At 44.2% G+C, this 25,229-nt stretch overlaps 1 protein-coding gene across 1 annotated transcript in view; it reads right to left on the bottom strand.

Moving 5' to 3' along the window:
* The window catches only part of MNAT1 (MNAT1 component of CDK activating kinase), a 193,790-nt gene that overhangs the window by 56,152 nt on the left and 112,409 nt on the right, over positions 1-25,229 (bottom strand). Inside the window, exon 7 of the mRNA XM_034769627.1 lies at positions 4,288-4,409. Within this exon, the coding sequence (XP_034625518.1) occupies positions 4,288-4,409 (122 nt within the window). The remainder of the gene's footprint in view (positions 1-4,287; positions 4,410-25,229) is intronic.

Here is a 25,229-nt window from a genome sequence, read left to right as displayed (position 1 = left end):
GCAGAAGTGCGAGATCATGGATCACAGTAGCAAGGTCTGCATGCAAAAGGAGTGATCTCAATCACCTGGGCAAATGGAGATGAAAGAGCCTTTTTGGATACTGCTGCTACATGGCCATCTAACAGCAGCTGGAGCGCCAGCAATACCTTCAGGTTGCAAACTCTAGTAACAAATGGTATGCACAGACACAGCTTCAATGGAGAACTTATTTCTCAGTTGCTTTTCATAACCTACCAGCTTCACCTCATTCTTCCTAATTGAGCTTTAGCAAGCTAGCATTCCTTCACATCTCAGTCCCAAACAGACCACAGGGAAGGCACTTGGCAATACTGTATGGTGTTAGATAAGACAGAAATAGAGAGTTGGGCTCCATCAATATAATGAAGACATGCGGCCCAAGACTGCACTAACTCATAGCCAATAGTCACCTATACACATTGAACAGAAGGGGAGACCAGACAGAACTCTGTGGACTCATGAATGGACGCTTAGGAAAGATGAGCTGGTGTTGGCCATTCCCCTCTAGGAATGCTCAAAAGAAGGCACTGAGTCACCCAACAGCCATACGACCACCACCATCTGAAGCTGATATATCTAGGAATATCAGCATGGACATTTGATCGTTATCCAATGTATGGCCAGGGGACTGCTCTGATCTATCCATCTAAGGTGCTTATTTGGGTCCCATCACCACAGTATGTGAGTGCCTCGCAATCTTTGGTGTATTATCTATACCCAGAACAACAAGGTTCAAGGTGTTCAGAGGTATTCAGATTTGGCTCACCACAAATTTCTGTTTAAATTTTAACCAAGTGAAAAATTAAGGATCTGGACTATCGTTATCCTGATTACCAGTATCAAGGGATATTTTTTGAGCAGAAGTCCATCGTTACCCTACATGTGAAAGAGTTAAATTGCAGAACCACCAATAGGATTTATGTTCAGTTTTGTTGCTAATTATTTTTACATGTTTCCCATCTCAATTACAGACCAGCACCAAAAACTCATATTTTTATTTTAAAAACACTAAAAGCTGGAATTATTTAAGTAGCCTTGCATTGCCAGCAACTGAGATTTCCTATACTAACCCAATCAAAAAGTAGTCAGGGGAATCTCAATTAGCAGTTAGCAATGAGAAACTTTAACTCCCATTGACAAAGTTCAATCCTTGTTTGCATCTTGTCAGGAGCAAATAATAATTGCCACAGAAACACACGTAATTTGGGAATATCATCTATATACCAGTGATTAAGGAAACTATTCCTGAGACGCACCAGAGGGGAAAAAATATATATACGCTGTCATTCATGTGTGTTGATAATCTATTTCTTAATTATTTTCAGGCTTTTAAAGGAGTTGATATCAAAAACACTCATGAAGGTTGCAAAAAAAGTTGTAGCACTTAGTTACCCTTTTCCTTTGAGAGCTTGGAAACAATTTTTAAAAAACTATTTGAACACTGATTTTCCCATGTGGCTTGCCCAAAATGTTTGAGAAATGGCATGCTTTGCAGAGCTTATCAGTCCCCACACAATTTAATTTTCTGAAGCCTAGTGAGTAACTGGTATAGGACAATTTAAATATGAACCACCATTTTTTAGAAGAAAGAAAAGTAAGAAGAGTCCTAAAATAAGCTCTTGAGAATTTATCCTCTTTCTTACTCTTCGTGCTAATCACCCCATTTGTTCTCAGCAGACTCCAGCAAACTACAAAAGGAGCAGCCTTCCTTGCTCTGAAGATTGATGTGAGTGTTGTGGAAAATATGAGGTTAAGACCAGAATATCTGACGGATCCAGCCTGTTGAGTGCTTTGAAGGTAATAAACAATATCTTAAAATCAATAAAAGATGCTACCAGAATAAATGTAAAGGCTCCACAATAGGTTGGCAGAGTATTGCAAAAATCTTGGTTCCTGAGGTTTGGATGAACTGAAGTCTGCATGTTTTGGGGAACTGTCCAGCAAGCAATAAATTGCAGTTTTCAAGCTGCAATATTATTATAGGGACAAGAAATTTTGCTATCGTCTATGACTAACTACAGTGTTATAAAACTGATAAATTTGAATGATCAAGTGAAACCTCACTAATTTGCATAGACCAATGAAAATATTCACTTCAGAGCGGGACAAGTAGAGAGAGAGATGGAGAAACTGAGAATCTGTGTCCTCTTAAATTTAACCTTTGTAATAGGGTTCAAGTTGAAAGGGAACTAAAAGTCTTCAGTAGGAGTATGTTACACCATTATGCTCAACTCATCTGCCTCATTCAGCCAGCTGTTTGCAGATGCCTTTAAGGCCAGCCATGGGTCCACAACACATTTGTTAAGCATTTATCATCAGATGAGCATGAGTTCATGCAAATACAGAAACCAATATATAAAGGAGTAGGGTGCTGCATGGTCCAAGATATTAAAAATACCCAGTGTAATAGGATTTGAGGAATAACAGCAGGGCACATGCAGAATGGGTACATTATTTGTTTTTAAATTACAAAAGGCCTCTAGACTCACTTGGGGACATTCACAGCTTCCCCATATGTGGCAGATTGACCTCCACCAAATCACTCAAACAATTTCATCACCTGCATTTGGCAGCCAAGTGGGATTGCATTCTTGAGGCCATCCCATGCAGGAAGAGCTCAGACACCCACCCCCTCCCCACACACACCCACACAGCCAGACTACTACCTCTTCCTGAGCATCTCTGCTAAGTGGGTCTTGCTGACTGCTTCTCCAGAAATTAAGCATGAGCATAAGTATTTGCAAGACTGGGCTACTGTCTGCAACATTAGCAGCTAGACTGAAGCCATGCAGTACTTAGAAGGGGTTTGCTTTCCAAGAAGCTGAATTCTCCTGGAACAAGCATCACACACTCTCAGATACTATGGAGATAGCTATTATAGAAAGATTCCGAGCTCTCACCTCGCACAAGTTACCCAGGTTATATGTTATACATGAAATGCTAATGCCTAGGGGGCTCCCCACAGAAAAACTTATTTCCCGCCCCCCCCCGAACATTTTCATCTGTAAGAAGGTCCATGGCTGATGGAGCTTCAGAACTCCCCCTGCAGCAGGGCCCCTACAGCTGTGTTTCGAACAGGTGGCGAATGCCGGCTCCAGCTATGTCCGGGTTGGGATAGCTGATGAATATTTCCTCTGATAAACTTGAGATCAGATAATGAAAACGATAGGCATCAGGAATACATGGGAACACAAACAATAAGTGATTCTAGACAAGCTTGAAGGTCTTTCGGCAGCACTGTGTTTTAGATTGCTTATCCATCGGGGCTGACTGTGTTTTAAAACCTTTTTTGAGACCTCTATGCCCTCCCAGGATGAGGAGTGTAATTTCTCATCTGAAAACACAACAGCATGTGTTGGCAGTGCCCACTGAAGTAAATGGGAATCTTTCCTTGGATTTCAGTGGACTTTGGATCAGGCCCAAGATGCATACCAAAGGGTCCCTCCCAGCTATACTCTCTCATTGGTATTTTGGGGCCTCAGTTCTCCTAGATGCACGTTCTGGGATTTTTTTTTTTATTTTGTTTCTTCCCCCGACATCCTGCATTTTCATTGTTCTGCAATGTGTTTTCTAGAAGTAACAAGGGTGTATGACCTTGAAGAAAGGCAGACCCAGCTCAATGACACTATCCATCTGGCTGGTCGTGTACGTGTTTAGCGGGTGTTCAGCTACTAACCTCTTTAGCGGAGAGCAGGCATGCCACTATTGTGCTATTTAGTCTCCATTACCTTGGAACACTAGGCTCCTAAGTTCCCTTCCAAACATGGCCGCACACTGCAATGCAGCCAAACTGCTGGGCCAGCCCTGCGTTATACTTTGACAAAGTTAAGCTCTATGCTTCATTTCTCACAAACGTTGTTTAACTGTAGATGGCAGTCAGTGAGTAAATCTACCCTTTTCCATGGCAAAAGGCCCAGCTTTGATATTTTTACTGGCTAACTGCTGGGTAAATTAAGCCCCGATTTTTTATTTATTTACTCTTTAATACAGTGCAACTGAAAATGAACAGCTACTGCACTATGGCTGCCAACGACAACCTTAAAAAATACTAATGCAATCCAGTTTAGCTCTCAATAGATCTATAAAGGCAAGAGGACCAAAAAAATTTAGCTTATCCACCCAAACAAAACGATGGTTGTGCAGGAAGTCTAATATTTCATTAAGATATTTAAAAAAAATAAATCTATATGCTGCTGGCAAAGTGAAGATGGTAACATTCCCAGATACAATGCCATGAAACGGAGATTAAAGTTCTAATGTGGTACTTACCCTAGCCTTCCTAGAAGTTCAGGTTCTGGAACTTGTGGTCCATAGGTCTCGACTTGCAGTGGCTGATACTCATACAGTGCTTCCTCCAGTTTTTGGATGGGCGCTAATGAAATATGCTGACTCTGTTGAAAAGGAATAACAATGAATCTTTAAAATGTGCCATAATTTTTTTGCTGGCTCCTTCATGGAGGTTAGGTGGGGTAAGTTTACACCTAATGTGATGTTCAGTCCACCTTTAAACAACATATTGTCCATTATATTAGCTATTTCCTGATGGTAATTTTAATTCTATACTGGACCTACAGTATGGAACTAATGTTTTGTTAGCTATAATTCTTTAGAGGGATAAGAGGAAGCGCTTTAGTGAAATCAGTCTCGCCATCAAAGAGAGTGTAGCTGCTTCCAGACTCACTGGTGAAATTACATAAAAATTTCACTTATCAGAAGTAATATCAAACAAATGTCTCTGAGCAATTGTATTAGATTTTGTAATCAACGATTTCCTGAAAGCCCAGATTAGAAAGGGAAGTGACTTTAATTTCTCTCTGCAGGGCTTTCTAAGCTACCATATATAATGGCTCTCGTGATAGACTTTTACAATGGAACACAATTAATTCATTCAGCAAACTCCCATTTGTTCCATAACTAAAATATAGAAACATGCAAATATAAAATTTTAATTCCAAATGGTACTTTTTCAAGGCTTTCAGACCACAAAGAAACAAACAGCTAGAATTCCTTTTTAAAGCGCTTATCACTCCAAACTCTCAAAACAGGAGATTTGGGGTTTGAAAGGAGAGTCAAAGAAAGAGATAGAGCCTATCATTCCGCACGGATTTGTTGATCTTTCACAGAGTTTCAATTTTCTACTTTATTCTATGGTGCTGACAAAATTACCAACAGCAGAACAGGAACACTATGATACCCAAAGACAATCTGGGTACCCTTTAGGAAAATGGTAGCATTGCATGTGTGCTCACTTGAAGACAGAAGTGTTGAATCATTACATAGGGTTAGGCTGCATGGAGCCCTAACTCCCATTGGTGAATGCTTACTCAATTCAGTGGATTCGAAGGTGCTACTCATGTAAGTAACTACTCACCAATGGGCACAAGGGGCTCACAGCCTAGCACATCATGTTAAAGTTAACTGAGGAAGGAGTGGAGGATGTCACACGTGTGTGTAGTCCTGGTACAATGGCCTCCCTGAATTACAAGCTTAGAAGTCTTTGCTTAAACATACAGAAGGCAGATAAGAAAACTGAGGAGCACCTGGTCAGGAGAAATACTATCAGTGATACAGAAAACTAGGTCAGAGCTAGGGGCCTTCCAGTTTGGTTGAGATCTCAATGGAGGCGAAGTTTTCTACTGCAAATAGATTATGCATGTGATGAGAATGGATCATTTTGATTTCTTTCTCTCTGCACTGCACAGCAGCACAGCTAAGGTGACATCTTGCATGCTTCAGGCACTTTAAAGGAGAATTTACCATGAGAAATAAAGTTCTGAAGTTAGTTATTCAATCTAGCTTTCATATTATTATTTCTATGACAAAAACACCAATGTTAAAACTGAGCAACCAGTCACTCAAAGAAATCAGGAAATGCAAAAGTAAGGTTGAAACTTTAACTGTACCCCACAATATTTTAAGGCATATACAGTCTCTCAATATCATCTGAAGTTGTCAATTGATACATTCAAGTGTTCATAACTTTTATATTTTATAAAAAAATTGCTCTCATCATGTGACACCCATTATTGACTATGCACTTGGAAACCTTTAGGTTTAAAAATTCAACTCCACTCCTAGCTGTGCTGTTCAGTCACTAGATATTTGAATACTTCAGCTGTATACACTGCAGGTGTCCCACCAGCAGCTTGGAATAACATTTCCCTTTGCCAATCAGGAACCATAAGAACAGTTACATCCTCCAAAATGTGAAAGGCCTGAAATGATAGAAAAAGCTTTTGAAGCCAGGCCACTGACTGCCCCCAAGTAGTTCTGAAATTTTTGGAAAACAAAAACACTGAATTTTTAACTTACCATTGTCTCTGCATTTCTTTTGCTGTGATTAACCAGGCTGTGCGCTTTCTGTGGACTGAAACATCCCTCTCACAATATACTGAATTTCAGTTTTGAAAAGTAATATTTTATACCCTTGAAACTGCCACGGGGATTTTTTCTGTGCTCCTTATTTGAGGCAATAATCCTCTGTGACTTGTCCTATTCCAGGCCCCTCGACCGGCTGCAGTACTGCCAAGCTCACCCACAAGTGCAGCACAAACCTGAAACATACCTTTGTGGACTGTTCCAAGAGGAAGTGTTTTCGTAATCACCCTATGGTTGACATTTGGAGAGGGCCAACAAGCAGGTCTAGTACCAGAAACAGGGGGGACTTGCAGCTAAAGAAAAGGTATGGTGAGAGGCAAGACGAAAGCTGAGGCTGGCTGCACAGCTTGAGGACAGGGTTTCAGCACAGGCGCAGACACTTGGCTTTGCAGTTCTGGGAACAGGAATGATGGCTAAGGGAGGAGAACAGAGCTCAGCAGAGAGCTGTTTGAGTAGCGGATATCAATCACGGCTTCAAGAGTACTGGCTCCTGCTGCCTCTCCCACACCATGGCCTGAATGCCCTGTGCCATACCCTGGGACGTAGTGAAACAGCTTGGAAAACTCCACGGCTGGATGGCCCGTGCAATCAGGCCCCATGAGCAGCTGGGGCACTTAGCACCATGCAGTCCTCCATCTTGGCCCTCTTCCTTGTGGATACTTCCACCCACCCTCCCCAGGTGTCAAGTGCATGGCAAATGGGGAAAGAAGGGAAAGGAGAATGCGGGGCCAGGGTCTGTGTTGTGTAGATGGATTTCACTGTTCGCACTTGTTGGTGCACTTTTTGTTTTGTTTTGTTTTGGAAAAGTTCTGTTGTAACTGGTGTTTTGGTGTGATAATAGCAGCTGGGCTGCCTGGCAATGAGAGGGAGTTGTACTGTTTTAAAACACGTTTATAAACATAGCAATAAATTTTCTTGATGACCTAAAAAGCCTATCACTGCATCTCATCATACAATCTGTATTTGAAACAATAAAGGTGAACACATGATCAGGAGCAATTAGGAATTAGTAAGCAAACACTAATTCTCTATGCAATTAGATATAGCCATCCACACTTCAATCACTTCCTTATATGAATCCATACTGTGAATCATTCCCCACCCCCGCATTTCATAAACTGTCGCATCATTCATAGATGCACTGCATGTCACTCAAGCCTCCAGCCCAACCCAAGCACTGAACCCTCACAAATCAATTAGCCCCATCCCTCCACAAGCACATTCATAGAGGTGCTACTCCCCCGCTTCCACTGGGCCATGCAAGTCCATAACATGAGAACACAACGCATCCCTGACATCTGTTGCCTGGGTGCAACCAGCTCCAGCTAGGGTAGGTGCACTTTCTGGCTGAGGGAACCGATCCAGTGGCCCGTGTCTGTCATAGGTCCATTCAGGGGGAAAGGGCTCACCTCTGGCTTCACAAAGATTGCAAAGAGCACAGCAAGCCATAGTAATGTGGACAACATTGACAACACTGGAATCCAAACAGCTCTGTAACCATCTCCAACATGATTTCAATCTGCCAAAAGCACATTCAACCACCATTCTACACCTGTTAAGAGGGTAATTAAACTATCTTTTGCCAGGGCGTCTGAAATCAAGGCACAGTTTCGTAAGCCAGGGCAAAAGGGGGTATGTGGGCTCCTCCAGAATAACAGGGGGGACAATAACACCACTTATTACAATGTCATCATTTGGTGGGAATAGTGTCCTAGCCTATCCATTAGCATAGACTCCTGAGCAATGAAAAGCCCTGGCATCATTAACTTTCCCAGTGCAGCCCACGTTGGCATTCACCGGTTGACCTGTAGTCTCCACAAGGGTCTGTATAACAATGGAGTGGTACCCTTTGCGATTTATGTATTTGTGCTCCTTGAGGAGGGCAAACTATGGGCACATGAGTTCCATCAACGACCCTGGCAGAGTCTGGAAACCCCATTCTCTCAAAGCCAGCAATTACCTCAGGAATATCTTTTATGCCTGCCACCTTCAGGTAAGCCACAACGGACCTGTAGCAGTCTGGGGTAGCCAGTTTCCAGATGACTAAGCAGCCTGCTTCTGGACTGGTACGGGTGCCCTCATGTGTTTGTCTTTTATGCTGGAGGGTGAGGGAAAGCTGCTCACAAAGCTCCAGAAATGCAGCTTTCTTCATGCAAAAGCTCTGGACCCACTGCTGGTCATCCCAGGTCTACATAACAATGTGATCCCAACAGCCCTGTGCCAGTCTACGTAGGGGGCATCAGCAGCTATACTGAGTGTACTGAGCAGCATCAGCCAATGCAAGTCTGCCATGCCTGGGTACCCTCTGACTCTGCCTTCTCCTCCTCTTCCCCCTGCTCCATCACAAGCCTTGCCAGATGCCTCAAGTGGGTCAGAAAACGCCACCAAACCATCCACCAGCGTCTCACGGAAGCTCTGCCCAATTCCTGACACAGGAGCAAAAGCACAAGCAGGAGTTCTTCAAAAGGCACCTCCTCCATGTTGCTCTGCAGGCTGCGTTTGCAGCTGTTCAAACTTCCTGTAACGTGCATGGTGGACAGCAAAGTTTTCCCCAATGCACCCTGTCAAAGGGCAAGAGTAAGCGGATCTCAGGATAGCACAAAGGAGTGTGACATATGGTTGGTTTGACTCGGGTCTGTATGACACCAGAGCCCCAGGTTCAAGCCTGGGTTAGAACATTCTTAACGTAGAGTTAACAATCAGTGTAGATGCTCAAGCCCCAGGTTCTCTAACCCAGAGTCAACTGACTCGAGTCACACTAACCACAGGTTTACATTGCCGTGTAGACATTCCCCAATGGCCAGCTCAGATTGCAGGGCAGAGGCTGGGGCCACATCTCTGGAGGGGTTTGTTGCAATCACTGTTTTGTTAAGGGTGCCATCGGTGCACTCCCAACACTTACCTACTGCTAACTGCCCTGGGACTGGCTAATGGAGGTGTGGGACGACACACAAAAGAGCAGTGCTAGGCTGAATCAGGCTTCTTCCTCTTTCACCCACTGTGCTGCTGCAAAAGCCCATCCTCCATCCCCCCCCTTTGCCTTCGCTGTAATTGGCAGCATAGGGTATCTGTGTTTCATCCGTCTTGGTCTATGGAGTTTCACAAGTTTTAGAGGCAAGAAGAAGGAACCATTACGATCATCTAGTGTAACCTCCTGTGTCACACAGGCCACAGAACTTCACCAAGTGATTCTTGGATGAAGCCCCATAACGTGCAGCTGAGCTAGCCCCCATCTTTCAGAAAAAGATCTGCCCTAGATTCAGAGACTTCAGATGGTAAAGTACTTGCTACTTCCCTAGGTCAGTTGTTCCAATGGCTAATTATCCTCACCATTACAAAACTGTACCTCATTTCCCATTTGAATCTGTCAGGCTTCAGCTTCCAACCACTGACTCTTGTTCTGTTTCTCTCTGCTATACACTTCAGATTAGGGTGGGGGGGAGGTTTGGTTCCAGCCACTGGGGGCCAGCAGGCACTTCTGCACATTACGGTAATTGGAGGGGTTTGCATTGTGCAAGCACATCTGGACATTGAGGCAGCTGCACAACACAGTTCATTTGCTTTAGCTTCCCAGGATTACAACTTTAGGTGGTGGATCTTGGCAGCATGGGATAGACTTCCCTCAGTAACAAGAAAAAAAACAGAAGCTGGGTTGGCTGGCGCTCCTGACACAAACATGTTAATGCCCTTTTCCTGCAAAGTGGGTATTAGTCTGCCTTCACTTGGGAAGAGGTTAGATTTGCAGGAAGGACCTGGAACACATAGAAGGGCTAATGGTTGACTCATGAATTCGTCTGCATGGGGCTCTGGCTACATTCAAGCCTTGAGGCAATACAGGCCCAGGAAGATTTGTGCTTTGAGCATCAATAAGCTATGCTGGGGTGCAGGAGCACAGTAGGAGTTTGGGACAGCTGTGGCCTTCTCCCTTTATACTGCTAGTGGGACAAGTTGCATTTAACTCATATCTTGCCCAATTAAGTGAAAAGGTTTAATAAAGCAGCAGAGATTTGGTCAATATCATCTTAATCTTGTCTCCAGCCTGACTGGCCCCTAGGCATTCACATCATTGTCATCATGGTAAATCCCAAAGGGACATGGCCTTCATGCAAATCAAGCCCCGTGTGGTTCAATCACTGGCAAAGTGCTCAAGGCAGCCTGATTGTATATTCAGTTTACGTTCATCACTGGCATTCTTGTCGTACCTCCAAAGCTTTTGGTGCCCATGTGCGCGCCAGCTGTGTAGCAGCATTCCTTGGTGTACACACTTTGGAATTCACTGGTCTTCCATTCTAATATGTCCATACCCAAGAATACACTCATGACAGTGTCTTGCTGACATTGTTCAGTTTGGTGAATTGCTACAGCTGACAGCAAAGCTAGTCGGGCAAGAAGGAGCCCACACTAGTCAGATTATTAACCCAGATGAAACTAAATCCCTGACCATTACTATCAAACACCCTTCAGACCCAGATTACACCCAGCTCAATATTAACTTGTCTGGGTGGGACATCAAGTACATTGGGGGGGAGGGAGGGGGGAGACAGCCAGCCATTATTCAGAGTGTGTTAAAATGGAAGCCATTGTGCAACTTGATAGAGATCACTAGAGGCAAGCACTATTACTTAAGGCCTCTACAGTGTATTACAAATTCAGGGCACTTTACACTTCTGAGAGATCGAATTTTTAAATTTACTTTTCTCCACCCAGAGGACAGGGCCTGCCTGTTTCAGCATTAGGAGGAGTTTACGACTGTGCTAAAACCAGACTGAAAGTAGTGGGCGCCAAGATTTTCTTTTTGCATTGCTTTATCCTGACGGATCTAGAATTTGATTTTGTGGTCATGGGTAAGTGTTTCTAATTCCCCTTGGATGCTGTAATGTTTGTGTACAAGAAGCAGACAGTATCCAAATGGTGAAAGAAAAGGCTTCCAAGAACAAAGACAGCAGATATTCCTGTCTCCTCTCCCCGACCCCAATCTTTCTGGTGTATTCCTTCCCCCCGTCCCCCTGCAGTTTAATTTAGGCACTGTTGCTGTCCATTATATTTTGGAGTTTATGGAACCACAGAAACACTGTTAATTAGAATTAAGATGTGTGTTTCATCCTCATAACTTTGTTTATGTAAAAGTTTGCACAGCAAAGGATGTGTGTGCAACTGATTGTCTATTCATGTACAGTATGTTTTAGGTTAAACAGACACAGGATCTAAAATTTAAAATTAATGTCTTTACTTACGTTACTTAATAGCAGATGTAATAATCCGGTTTACTTTTCGCTACACTAGATATGCTGTTTACTTAATCAATTTCTCTGTTTAGACAATAAAAACTTGTTAGTTTTTCTCTCAAATACACTAGCACAATGCTGTAATGTCTGGGTTATAGACACTGCAAGGGGAATATTTCTGTTTGCGAAATGCTTGTTTTTACGAAACCGAAACCTTTGATGAGTAAGACCTAATAATGGCCCTTTAAGAAAAGCTGTAATAGAAGCAGGGTGACTAGATCTTGGAAACAGAACACCAGTACCCCTTCTGTAATATGGCTGGGGAGGGGGCAACTACTGAACAAGTTGGTGGTTGCCTATTAGCGCACAAGGACTGGGGTAGGAGCATGTTAAGAGGATGTGAGTTCAAGATGCCCCACTTCCTATCCCTTGGTCTCCCAGCTTCCTTGTCCCCAAAACTCCACCACATTTCCTCAGCCCATGCCTGCCCTTCACCATTTCCATCCCTCTGCAGCTTACCAAAAAAAACAACAACTCAGAAAAAAGAATCAGAGCTGAGGATCTTCTCAGAGATTAGCAGAAACATTTAAAACAAACATAAGGAATTACTACTTCACACAACGCCCAGACAACCTGTGAAACTCGTTACCAGGGGATGTTGTGAAGGCCACAAATATAACTGAGTTCAAAAAAGAACTTCTTTGAGGATATGTCTACCGCAATTAGCCAATAAGGTCCAGGATGCAACCCCATGCTCTAGGTGTACCTAAACCTCCGATTACCAGAAGCTGGGACTGGATGGCAGGGGATGAATCACTTGATAATTGCCCTGTTCTGTTCATTCCCTCTGAAGCATCTGGCACTGGCCACTGTTAAAAGACAGAATACAGGGTTTGATGGAACCATTGGTCTGATCCAGTATGGCCATTCTTATTTTCTTATCTTTCCAGTGCCATGAAGAAGAGGCTAAAGGAGGAAGACAATACCAGAGACCAAACAATGGATGCATCTGCAGTGGAGAGAGCAGGGAGATCTATTATGGTACAGATATTTCCAGAAGAAGCAGCAGAAACCAAGGGTCATTAAAGCTTGTCTAGACAGTGCACATTTTTGCATTAGCAGATGGCTGTACTAGATGATGTAACAGGTCTTTTCACTCTTTAATTTCTATCTGTCTAGGTACTTACTTACACTGCCCCTCTATTACCATATTATCTGAATGCCTTCCATGTATTTAATAATGGAAATAGTAATCTACAATTCTACGTGCTAGGTCTCCTTTAGCCAGACTGCAATACTGTTATTTATATGCATACTAGTAGCCAGGACCAGCTCTGGCTTTTTGCCGCCCCAGGCAAAAAAGCCTCCCGCCGCCCCCTGCCACTGACTGGGAGCATGGCAGGGGAGGGCAGCAAGCCCGGCCGGGGCTCCGCTGTCCCCGACCGGCCGGAGCACCCGGGGGAGGGCGGCGAGCCCAGCCGGGGCTCCGCTGTCCCCGGCAGCCAGAGAGTCGGGGGGAGGGCAGCGAGCCCGGCCACAGCTCCGCTCTCCCCGGCAGCCAGAGCGCTGGGGGGAGGGCAGCGAGCCCGCCGCAGCTCTGCTCTCCCCGACTGGCCGGAGCGCCAGGGGGAGGGCAGCGAGCCCATTGTGGCTCCGCTCTCCCTGGCGGCCGGAGCGCCGCGGGGAGGGCAGCGAGCCCAGTCGCGGCCCTGCTCTTGGGCCAGAGCGCCGTGCCACCCCCCTCCAGGTGCCGCCCCAAGCACATGCTTGGTGGGCTGGTGCCTGGAGCCGGCCCTGCTGGTAGCTGACAGCCCAGGCTGTTGCATGGGTGTAATTTATAAAAATCACATGTGTGTGTGTGTATATTATATATATATATATATATATAAAAAAGGCTCAGAACTTTAAAAACTAGACAGTAACAGACCATGAATCCCAGTGATGATTCAAGCAGGTGCTATTCTAAACAAAAAGAGCTTTCAACCATGCTCCTAGCTGTTTCCATCACATCACACTGCCTCTACAGACATAATAGCCTTGAGAGTGACAATCCTGGAATTTTATTATATAGATTCCTTTAGCCACAAGGTCACTCACCTCCAAAACAATCTATCTGGGGTAAGGAGTATGTTGTGACTTAAGGAGTCTCTAAGGCTGGAGTATTATTACTTCTGTTACAGCAAGTCTTGGAACCCCCGTCAAGGACAAGAGCCCCACTGTTCTTGGCACCATGCAAAGCGATGCAAAAAAGAATACTGAACTATTGTAGATTTCACTTACTGGCTATCTTTGAGAAGCCATTTTACTTTTAAGTTCATAGAAATGTTTAAGTTTGAAAAAGCTGCTTTCATGCAGTAGAATTTCTGAAGGAACAACATTCCTGTAAAAGTTTTAGATATTCCAGCCTGAACCAAATAGCTTTTTTTTTTTTTGCAGTTTCCTCCCTATCTCCCTCCATCATCATTGACAAGTCCATGTCAGCAGGGCTGATATGGCTTTCTGATTCTGATTAACTACTTTGTTTGGCTACAGTAATACACAGGAAAAGGAGAGTGAACCTGATAGATTTGGAGGGCTTTGTTAATATTATTTTAACCTTTACCCTCCCTGTCTTCCACAGCCTTTTTAAATAAATACGAAAAATGTCAAACTAAAATGTATAATACCATTCCCAGGTTTACAATTCCTATGCCAATTAGGTTTTTCCAACAGGATTCAAACAAACATCTGAAATCCACAGCTCTTTTTCCCCCCTCATCCCTTGAATCAAGAATAAATCTGATTTCTTCACCAAATTATCACAATTTTTAGAGAGACAGCCCAGCACTGCCAAGTAAAAGAACCAAGGAACTGATCCAATTCTGTCAAAGTCAATGGGACGCTTTCCATTCATTTAACAGGTTTTGGATCAGATCCCAGGTGGCAGAACCGGTTTTAAGGTTCAAGTGGCTCATGGGGAGAGGAGTTCAGACACGTAGAAAATAAAGCTGATCACGTTTGGACATTTACTGAGAAACAATAAAGTAGACTTGATTTTTGAAATCCAAAACACGATTTCACTAGGACTGGCTCTCTAGTTCTTCCTTAGAGAATTTCCAGCAATATCGGAGAAGATCAACAGTGCCGAAGAGGCTATTAATGAAGATGGTTACATATGTGATTTAGTACGTGCAAACAGGTATCTGGAAAACTAACCATATAGTGACTTAGGCTAAATCACATGCTTGCTTACTTACTTCTGAATTTTCCTTCTGCAATATCCTGACATAAATAATTATCTGACCAGACATTTCTTAAACGCCTGCCAAAAAAGCAACAATTCTCTAATCTCTCAGAAGAAAGCATATGTCCATTTTATAAACTGAAATATAAAAGTCTTTTGGTTTCAAGCCAGTAACAGGATTTAGTGATTACTCTAGAAGAAAAAATTCCAGTCCTTTCCCTCTTCACATCAATACTTCAAATTGCCTGTTGGTTACCATTCCCTACAGCCCCGGTCACTGAAACACAGTGGTGATTTTGAGAAAAGCTTGTGGATGTTTGTTGGAATATTCCACTCATTCATTTTCAGCAGTGACTCCAGAATTCTGGTGAGAGTTGTCAAACTTTCTCTGGAGTCCCCGCTAGTGTGTACTGTGCCATTATCTGAACAAGACAGCATTGTGTCTGAGAAAGAATAAAAACACAACATTTTATGCCACATCTCAATGACCAACACACAGGTCGTCACTGTATTCTTTATCACTCCACACTCCAAGTCTCTTAGCTGAGTCTCCCGTCCATGGTCTCGGGTCCCATGGATCTATTTCCTTTCTGTGCAATGATCCCTCCATATAATGCATCCTATTATATGTGGAACTGACTTGGTCATTGCAGGACCATTGTTCTACTGCCTCTCCTACCTTAGCTGTTGGGGGAGTCTACTGGAGGGACAAGCATCTTACCGTAAACCTTACACCCTTTGATATACAGCAACTCCTCACTTAACATTGTAGTTATGTTCCTGAAAAATGCAACTTTAAGTGAAACGATGTTAAGCGAATCCAATTTCCCCATAAGAATTTATGTAAATGAGGGGGTTAGGTTCCAGGGAAATTTTTTTCCACCAGACAAAAGACTGCGCGCGCGCACACACACACACACACACACACACACACACACAGTATAAGTTTTAAACAAACAATTTAATACTGGTAAACAGTGATGATGATTGTGAAGCTTGGTTGAGGTGGAGAAGTCAGAGGGTGGGATATTTTCCTTACTGCTAAATGATGAACTAGCAATTGGCTGAACCTTCAAGGGCTAACTCTCTCACTCTGCAAGGCAGCAGGACTGGAGGGAGATATGTGCATTTCCCCTTTAAGTACACTGCCTTGTTAATTAGATCAGCTTGCTGAGACCAGCTGCTGCAAACTCCCTCCGTCCTGAGCCCTGGTGTCCCCCCCCTCCCGCTCTATGGAAGATGGGGTAAGTGGGGTGCAGAAGCAGGGGGAGGGGAACACCCTGACATTAGCCCCCCTCTTCCTTCTCTCCCCTTCCCCCCCGTACAGCAAGCAGGAGTCTCAGGGAGCAGCTCCAAGGCAGAGGGCAGGATAGCTCAGAGGTTTGAGCACTGACCTGCTAAACCCAGGGTTGTGAGTTCAATCCTTGAGGGGGCCACTTAGGGATTTGGGGCAAAAATCAGTACTTGGTCCTGCTAGTGAAGGCAGGGGGCTGGACTTGATGACCTTTCAAGGTCCCTTCCAGTTCTAGGAGATGGGATATCTCCAAATTCAACAGCAGCACATGGCAGTGGGGGGAGGGACACAGCTGAATTGCAGGCAGCTGCTGCACAGGGAACTTAGGGGAGGGGGGAGCTGATAGGGGGCTGCCGGTCCACCCTGGTTCCAAGCACCCACCAGCTCACTGCAACGGGCTGCTCTTCCTGCAAGCAGTAGACAAAGCAGGCGGCTGCCAAACAACGTTAGAAGGGAGCATTACACAACTTTAAACAAGCATGTTTAAAGCATGATCAGCAACGAAACAACGTTAACTGGGACGACTTTAAGTGAGGAGTTACTGTATTTGACTAGAAGGGCACAGTCTCCTCACCCTTAAACCGGCTGTTTAGGAGTTACTCATAGAGCCTTGAGGAAGTGACTGGCACATTTGCAAGCCTCAGGCACCGACTCACACTTCCTTTTTCCCATCATGGCCTTACAGGTGTTGAACATTATGTGTTCAGGCTGAAATGCCATTTCTCAGAGATTCACTCTTTCTGTCTTCAGTAAAAAACAGTCATTTTCAATGTGTTATTCTATTCCCCAACATTACCCTGCTTTGTTAGGAATAACAGATTAAGTAAAATTAAGAAAACTCAGGTTGCGCTTCTACAATCAGATCTACCCGTGTGGACTCCTGATGCCAAGGGGAGACACATACATTCCAATGAGGCTACACACAGGCACCGGGATCTGCATTAGTGATCCAATTGCAAATCTGAAAGCCTTAATGTAGTAAAATTGAAGTTCTACATTATCTTAATTTGCACATTAAGGGCCAAATTTTCAGAGAGGTATCAACCCAACTTGCTGCCTTTACACATAAACCACCTTGCACGTGGAGTTTTTGCAAATAACCATCACAAATTATAGCATTTAATACAAAACTCATTTACAATCAAAGTGCATACACAAATGGAGTTCATGCACGTTAATTTCATCTAGATCGTGCATTAAAAAAATGCAGGTGAACAAAAGCAGGGCCATGTTTAGAAAATTTAGCCCAAAAGTTCTGATATCTAAGAAATTAGTACTAATAATCGGGGGGTAGGGGGGCAACGAAGCTACATGGTAGTTGTAGTAGACAACATGGAACCACCCAGTACTGCCTATATTCAATTAAATTGGCTTAAGTCTTGGTCCAGATGGACTTACCAGTGTTCTTGTTTTGCTACAGTACAGCTCTTTGCAGAATACTGTATGCTGATACAACATTTCAATTATATGACTATGGCATTTAGGATTTCCTGAAGGAAGAGAAAATATGCTCCCTACAGCTAAAAGCCTATGCTTATGAATAACACAATGCTAACATTCTGACATTCACAAACAGCTGTATTATGCGGTCTGTATTTCCCACCCTCCTCCCGCCCCCCAAATCTCCACAACTATCATAAAATCATAGAAATGTAGAGCTGGAAGGAAACTCAAGAGATCATCTAATCCATAACCCTGCACGGAAGCAGGATTAAGTACACCTAGAAATATATACTTAGAAATACTATGAAATATTGCTGTTAAGATATATACCATATGATGGACGATTTAAAACCCCTGCTTAAAACAAGGAGATTAAATAGAAAACTGAACTTGGTCTTTAAAAGGTTAGACACGCAGTTTGTTTGAAATTAAGAGACCCATACATTCCCTGCCTGCCCTGTTAAATTCACACTCTGAAGCAAGACAAACTAAGTAAAGATACTGTACTGAGGCATTGTTCTGTGACGGTGTAGGGGTTATTAAGGGAGAGAAGAAAAAAAGAGTGGTGGATTCCTGAAACAAATCCATTTTAAGAAGGCATTTGGTGGAGGTAGAGAATGCGTCTGACAAAAGAAAAAGTAAACAAGGCAACTGCTACGGTGGATCAGGACAGAATGGAAAAAGCAAAGTTAGAATAGGAGACTAAAGGAGGAGGAAAGGTAAAGGAACGGGAAAAACGAAGGGAGAAAGGGTGAACAATTAGAAATAGGAGCAGCGATATGGAGTGCAGGCAAAATTAGGCATGTAGGGGATATGTAGAACTTAAATTTGAAGCAGTAATTTTCAGGCAGTAAGTGCAGGTTAACAATAAGCAGTCACTTTAAGTAAGATATGCAGGACACTGGTTTTAAAAGAAAATTGAAACCTTTATGCAAAACATTTAACTCCTTGATATTAGCTATTCATTATTAGTATAAAAAAAGATGGAAATGGTTTATAATCTCTGGACTTTATTCTCCTCTTCATGCAAAGAGGAAATAGTAACAACATTAGGAGGGGGTACATGTAAAAGAGCCAGAGGAATAACTGTCACGGTTGATTTAGAACGAACACACGCACAGTCCACTATCTCCAGAGCAGGCTCAGGATGGGTCAGTGGTAGCACAATCATCTCAACAATACCCTACAAATGGGCATCAATTCTGTTAAGCCAAAAGAACACCCCCAAGGGCGGAAGGAAGTACTGATTTACTCTTCACACACATGTATTCCTTTGTTCTTTCTGCTGAGGCAGACAACAGAGATGCTAACTGCACTGGTGGGGTGGGTTTGTGATGTTCCTCTCCATCTGTCTAGATTTCTGAGCATGCCCAATGTAACTTTTACAAACTAAACACCACAAATCTTACACACAAACATCTCATTTTTAAGGCCCAATCCTGTGGGGCTTGGAATGCCTTCAAATGAAGAGTTGAATGCTCACAGCACCAGAAACTCTTTAAAGTGCTGGCTGATTGGCTGAAGCCCCCGGAGGTGGTCCCTCTGTATTAGCAGCATTGAGAGACAAGGTGGGTGATGTAACATCTTTTATTGGACGAACAACTGTGTGGCTCAAAAGCTTGTCTCTCTCGCCAACAGAAGCTGGTCCAATAAAAGATATTACCTCACCCACATTGTCTCTCTGATATCCTAGAACCAATAGAGCTACAAGTACACTGCATTAGCAGAATTGAGCACGCTGGTAGGTAACAGCATGGCCTAGGATAGTAACATGGATTCAGTAATACACCTTTCCGGTATACTACAGGTTATTAAAATTATTGTTGTTGCAGGTGTTTTTTTTCCCCATTAAACACGGTGACAAGCCTGTAAGGCACTTTACAGAACAAACAGAAAACCATGGTGCCTGCCTGGAAGAGTCTACAATCTAATTTTAAACAGCATGCTGGAGATAACTAAACAAGGGCAAGTATTATAGCGATGCAATCACAAGGTTACTCCATTTAGATAAGTGTGCATCTTGATGGTCCAATTTGGAAGGGGCTCGTTTATCTGTCATGGTGACAGGCTCCTGGGGGAAACCTCTAATTAAAACACTGTATTCAAATCAAATCAAGAGCCCTGTGGTTAGCTTTTAGCAGCCAGTTTAAGGGCAAGGAGACTGTACAAAGGGAATAGAGGTAAGTGGGTGAGACCATTTTGAACAGCCATCAACTGCATTAGCTCCCAGCAAGTTAGAGGGAAGCTGCATTAGTGGTCCTACCAGAGGTGCAAAATGGTCCTACCACAGGTGCATGTGGAGAGTAGTGCTTTAGAAATGAAAAAAATATCCAGTTACAAGATGGGGAGAAAGTCATCTAAATTCCAGTGTAATTCAAGGTCCCAAGTGTACCCTTGTGCCTGTAGGGAGCCCCAATGAAGTTAATAGCACTCTAAATGGGGGAAGAAGTCCATTCGCATGTAGTTCATTGCAGGATCAGGGCCTAAACCAAATGCTAGAGGCTATAGTTATTTATCTGTTGCTGAGGTATATAACAAAAGTTGGCTGTAATCTGAGGAAAAGGAAGCCTGAGGATAAAAATTACAAACATTTGTTAGTCAAAAGACTAAACCTATAGGAAGGGTCTCAATTTTTTTTGAATTTCAGATGCTATTTCCATACAGGAAAATATGCACTAAGCTCTTCATAATCAATGCAAATGTTGACTGGCACTAGGTCAAGACAGCTGCCATGCTGAGAAATGACCCGAAATACATTGATCATTTGACTTCTCTTCAATCTCATGCTATTAAGCCAATAAAACAAAGTAGAGCTACAACTTAACAAGCCATGTCTAGTATCTTTACACACTTAGCATTACAATTTAATTAGCCTTACTTGTTGGTTTAAGAACAACAAGGAAAAAAAACTCTTTTTCTTTACTCTGAAACGATTAAGTTCAAATCCCTATACAAGAAGTAATAAAAATAGCTGGGTTTCTGGTAGCAATAACAAAAATGAGGGCAAGATTAACTCTTACACTTTTATGGCAAACAATCAAAAGCAGATGTTAGAGAATAAAAGTGAGATGTCAAAGTGGTTAAAAAGAGCTTTTCAAAACCAAATGCAACTGATTAATTTATGGCTTGATCCAACTATTACTCTAGCCCTTCTCAAAGTTCAATCATGCCCCCAAACGGGTGGAGGAAATCTACTCTAAAACTTTGACTCACTACAGGTTGAAGTCAAGGGGACTTAAGTACTTGCTTAAGTGCTTTGATGAACAGCTACTGCTGAATCAGGGCCTCGGTGAGCAGAAGTTTCACACTACATTCCCCGGCATTCTGGAGCAAGACATCAGTTTTCCAGTCACACAAGGATGATGCAGTGATAAATCTACAGCCATTTTTGCACTCCGGGGAGCAGAGTACTTTTTAAAAGATCATTTTACAATTGATAAATAGATAGGAAGTTAACTTTCCAGATACTTCCAAAATATGGGGAAAGAGAATGGCAGTTTTGAAAAATGGGATCCATCCTTACATTGTATGGTCACAAACCAGGGTGTTTCCCCAGAGTCCTATCATAGAATATCAGGGTTGGAAGGGACCTCAAGAGGTCATCTAGTCCAACCCCATGCTCAAAGCAGGACCAATTCCCAACTAAATCATCCCAGCCAGGGCTTTGTCAAGCCGGGCCTTAAAAACCTCCAAGGAAGGAGACTCCACCACCTCCCTAGGTAAGGCATTCCAGTGCTTCACCACCCTCCTAATGAAATAGTGTTTCCTAATATCCAACCTAGACCTCCCCCACTGTAACTTGAGACCATTGCTCCTTGTTCTGTCATCTGCCACCACTGAGAACAGCCGAGCTCCATCCTCTTTGGAACCCCCCCTTCAGGTAGTTGAAGGCTGCTATCAAATCCCCCCTCATTCTTCTCTTCTGGAGACTAAACAATCCCAGTTCCCTCAGCCTCTCCTCATAAGTCATGTGCTCCAGACCCCTAATCATTTTTGTTGCTCTCCGCTGGACTCTTTCCAATTTTTCCACATCCTTCTTGTAGTGTGGGGCCCAAAACTGGACACCGTATTCCAGATGAGGCCTCACCAATGTCGAACCTATCTGAAGGTTCTCCCTCGTCATAAAGGGTACATTTCCACTGCATGTTTCTTTTGGCATCGACTAGAATACATACAAGTGTAGGCCTCCCCCCGCCCGCCGCACAGGCATAAGAAGCAGTGTAGCTGGAAACACATGGCTTAGGCAAGTAGAGCAAAGGCACGCCTGGTACACACGTGAGTACACTCCCTATACACCTTTCTACCTCACCCAAGCCATGTCTCCCTTTCCTCACTTTTTAGCAGTGTAGTGTCCTGCTGCCGGAGCCATTCCCTGCTCCAGGGAAAGGCTCTACCAGCTCCCCATTGCTGGAGCCTTTCTCCACAGCAGGGAAAAACTCCAGCAGGGGAAAGGCCCTGGTAGGGGGTTTCCCCATTGCCTCCTCCCTGCCATAGCCTTTTCTCCCTGGCAGCAGGGAGTTGCTGAAGCCCTTTCCCTGCTGCTGGAGTCTTTTCATTGACACGTGTGTAACTACACACTACACCACCGCAGAGTGGACGTGGTGTGCTCTTCATTGCAGTGTCCCGCTACACATTCTACACAACACTGGTGTGCTGTGTAGACCTAGACAAAGTTGTCCAGAGCTCCCTGCCTGCGAGGTAACAGAATTGCTTGTGCATGAAGTGTACGTTAACATGTTCACCTCCTGCCTAAAAGTATCACGGGAAAATGATGCACATTATTTTAAATGGAGGGCTCAATCCTTTAAAACCTGTCTCGTGAGCAATCTTTACTCACATGAGCAAACCCACTGAAGACAATGGCATTACTCACTCGTGTACATGTGAGCGAAGTTTTGCAGGTTGAGTTCCTAGCTCTCAATGCAACAGAGGCTTGCCCAAAGTAGTCCTCATCACATCCATCTATAAAGGAAACTAGATTTATCACTGGTGGGAAAGGTATTTTGTATTGTTTTAACTGAAAACTGTTTTCTCAGATGTTCATTTCAATAAGCCTTAAACAGGATTACTTTGATGTAAATAATGTAAATTAGGCAAGTTTTGCTCCTGAGCTTCCCATGTGTAAATAGGATTGTTCAAGGCTTTCCGGCAGGACAACAAAAACAGTTACCTACCTCTCATAATTGTTGTTCTTCGAGATGTGTTGCTCATGTCCATTCCATGGAGGTGCGTGCGTGCCGCGTGCACAGGAGTTGGAAGAAGGAACTGAGAGGGCGCAGGGCCAGTGACACTTGATCTATCACGCCATGAGCACGGCACTCCAGAGGGTGCTAGTCGGCCCGACAGGTACCGCTAAGGCAAAAGTCTCCAACGGCCGCGCATGTGGGCGCGCGCACACCTACAATGGAAATCAACATGAGCAAGCACTCGAAGAACCACCATTTTTTCTTCTTTGAGTGACTGCTCATGTCGATTCCAAATAAATGACTCCCAAGCCTTACCTAGGAGGCGGGATCAGAGTTTATGGAATTGCTGATTGTAGAACCGCTCTGCCGAAAGCTGCAGCATCTCTGGCCTGCTGTGTAATGGCGTAGTGCAATATAAAAGTGTGGATCAACGACCACGTCACTGCCCTGCAGATGTCTTGGATAGGAGCTTGTGCCAGGAATGCCACTGAGGATGCTTGGGTCCTTGTGGAGTGTGCCGTCAGCATGGGGGAAGGTATCTTTGCCAAGTCATAGCACACCCGGATACAGGACATGATCCAAGAAGAGATCCTTTGGGACGAGACTGGAAGCCCCTTCATGCGCTCCGCAATTGCAATGAAGAGTTGCATTGATTTTCGAAATGGCTTTGTTCTTTCAATGGAGAAGGCTAATGCTCATCTGACAGCCAGGGAGTGGCGCATTCATTCCCTGTTGCTAGCATGTGGTTTAGGAAAGAACACAGGAAGAAAAATGTCCTGGTTCGTGTGGAATTGCGAAACCACCTTCAGGAGGAAGGTCGGGTGCAGTTGCAACTGCACCTTGTCCTTATAGAAGGCCATGTACGGGGGTTCCGAGGTTAAGACCTCAAGCTCAGACACCCTCCTGGCTGAGGTCATAGCTACCAAGAAAGCTACTTTCCAGGAAAGGCAGAGGGAGCATATTGCTAAGGGCTCGAAAGGAGGTCCCATCAGTCCAGAGAGCACAAGGTTGAGATCCCATGGGGGAATTAAATTGGCTGTTTTACTTGAGGGTACAGCTTATCTAATCTCTTGAGGAAGTGGCCCATCATGGGGTTTGCGAAAACTGAGAGACCGTCCGAACCGGGGTGGAAAGCTGAGATACCGGCTAGGTGCACTTTTATTGATGACACCGACAGACCTTGCTGTTTTAGACGCAGCAAACAGTCCAGGATAAAGGGAATCTATGAGTGTAAGGGTGGAGTGTGTTTTTGTAATGCCCAAATGGAGAATATTTTCCACTTGTCCAGATAAGTGGCCCTAGTGGATGGCTTCCTGCTGCTAAGGAGGACCTCTCTAACAAGATCTGAGCATGTGAGCTCCGAGGGGTTTAGCCATGAAGTTTCCATGCTGCGAGATGGAGAGACTGCAGATTGGGAGCTGGAGACAGCTGTGGACCTGGGTGATCAAGTCCACGACCAGGGGCAAGGTTATAGGCGTGTCCACCGACAGGTCTAGAAACATGGTGAACCAGTGCTAGTGGGGCCACACTGGCGCTATTAAGATCATGGCATGGGTTTTAGACAGGATCCGCATGGCTTAAACCCTTGAGACCGAGATATGCGCCCTTCCCCCCCCGCAGGTCTCTGAGAGGGAAAACGTAGTGGGGGAAAAGCCCCAACTGAAACTTAACTAAAAACTACTTGACTGACTAATACTAATTCTACGTCTACACTACCCGCCTGAATCGGCGGGTAGAAATCGATCTCTCGGGGAATCGAATTATCGCGTCTCGTCGGGATGCAACAGTTGATCCCCGAATCGACACTTGTACTCCACCAGGGGAGGTAGGAGTAAGCGCCGTCGACGGGGGAGCCGCGGATGTCGATTTGCTGCCGTCCTCGCAGCGGGGTAAGTCGGCTCCGATACGTCGAATTCAGCTACGCTATTCGCGTAGCTGAATTTGCGATCTTAAATCGATCCCCCTCCCCCTTAGTGAGGGCATAGCCTAAGTTTTTAGCTATTTACAGGAATAACAAGAAAGAGTCCACTAGGGGATTGCTTGCCATAGCAAGAGAGCTGCTCCAACGACTGTCACTGTCAGTAAGAAGGAACTGAAGAGGTGGCGGGTAGGTAGGCATCTATATACACCGCCATGAAGGCGCAACTCCAGGGGGCTCCATGGCCATCTCGATAGGTACCGCTAGGGGGAAAAGCTTCTGATGACTGTGCACGTGGTGTGTGCACGCCTCCTTGGAATCGACATGAGCAATCACTCAAAGAAGAATATATATTTGTTTGTGTATAAGCATATGTGTTGGGCTCACCAACAAGCTCTGTTTTTTCGGCTGACCAAGAGAGGCTGCTTCCTAAGCCTGCCAAACTCAAATCTCAGAGATCTTCATCACACTGGAAGCCATCCAACCAGCAACACTGCACTGCTGTGCATCTGCTTTGATATGCTGCACCACTAGGTAAGATGTG

This window comes from Trachemys scripta, chromosome 4 (assembly GCF_013100865.1).
Source record: "Trachemys scripta elegans isolate TJP31775 chromosome 4, CAS_Tse_1.0, whole genome shotgun sequence".
Classification (NCBI taxonomy): Eukaryota; Metazoa; Chordata; order Testudines; family Emydidae; genus Trachemys; species Trachemys scripta.
The sequence above is the reverse complement of the archived record's forward strand: the minus strand, read 5'-3'. Positions and strand labels throughout refer to the sequence as shown.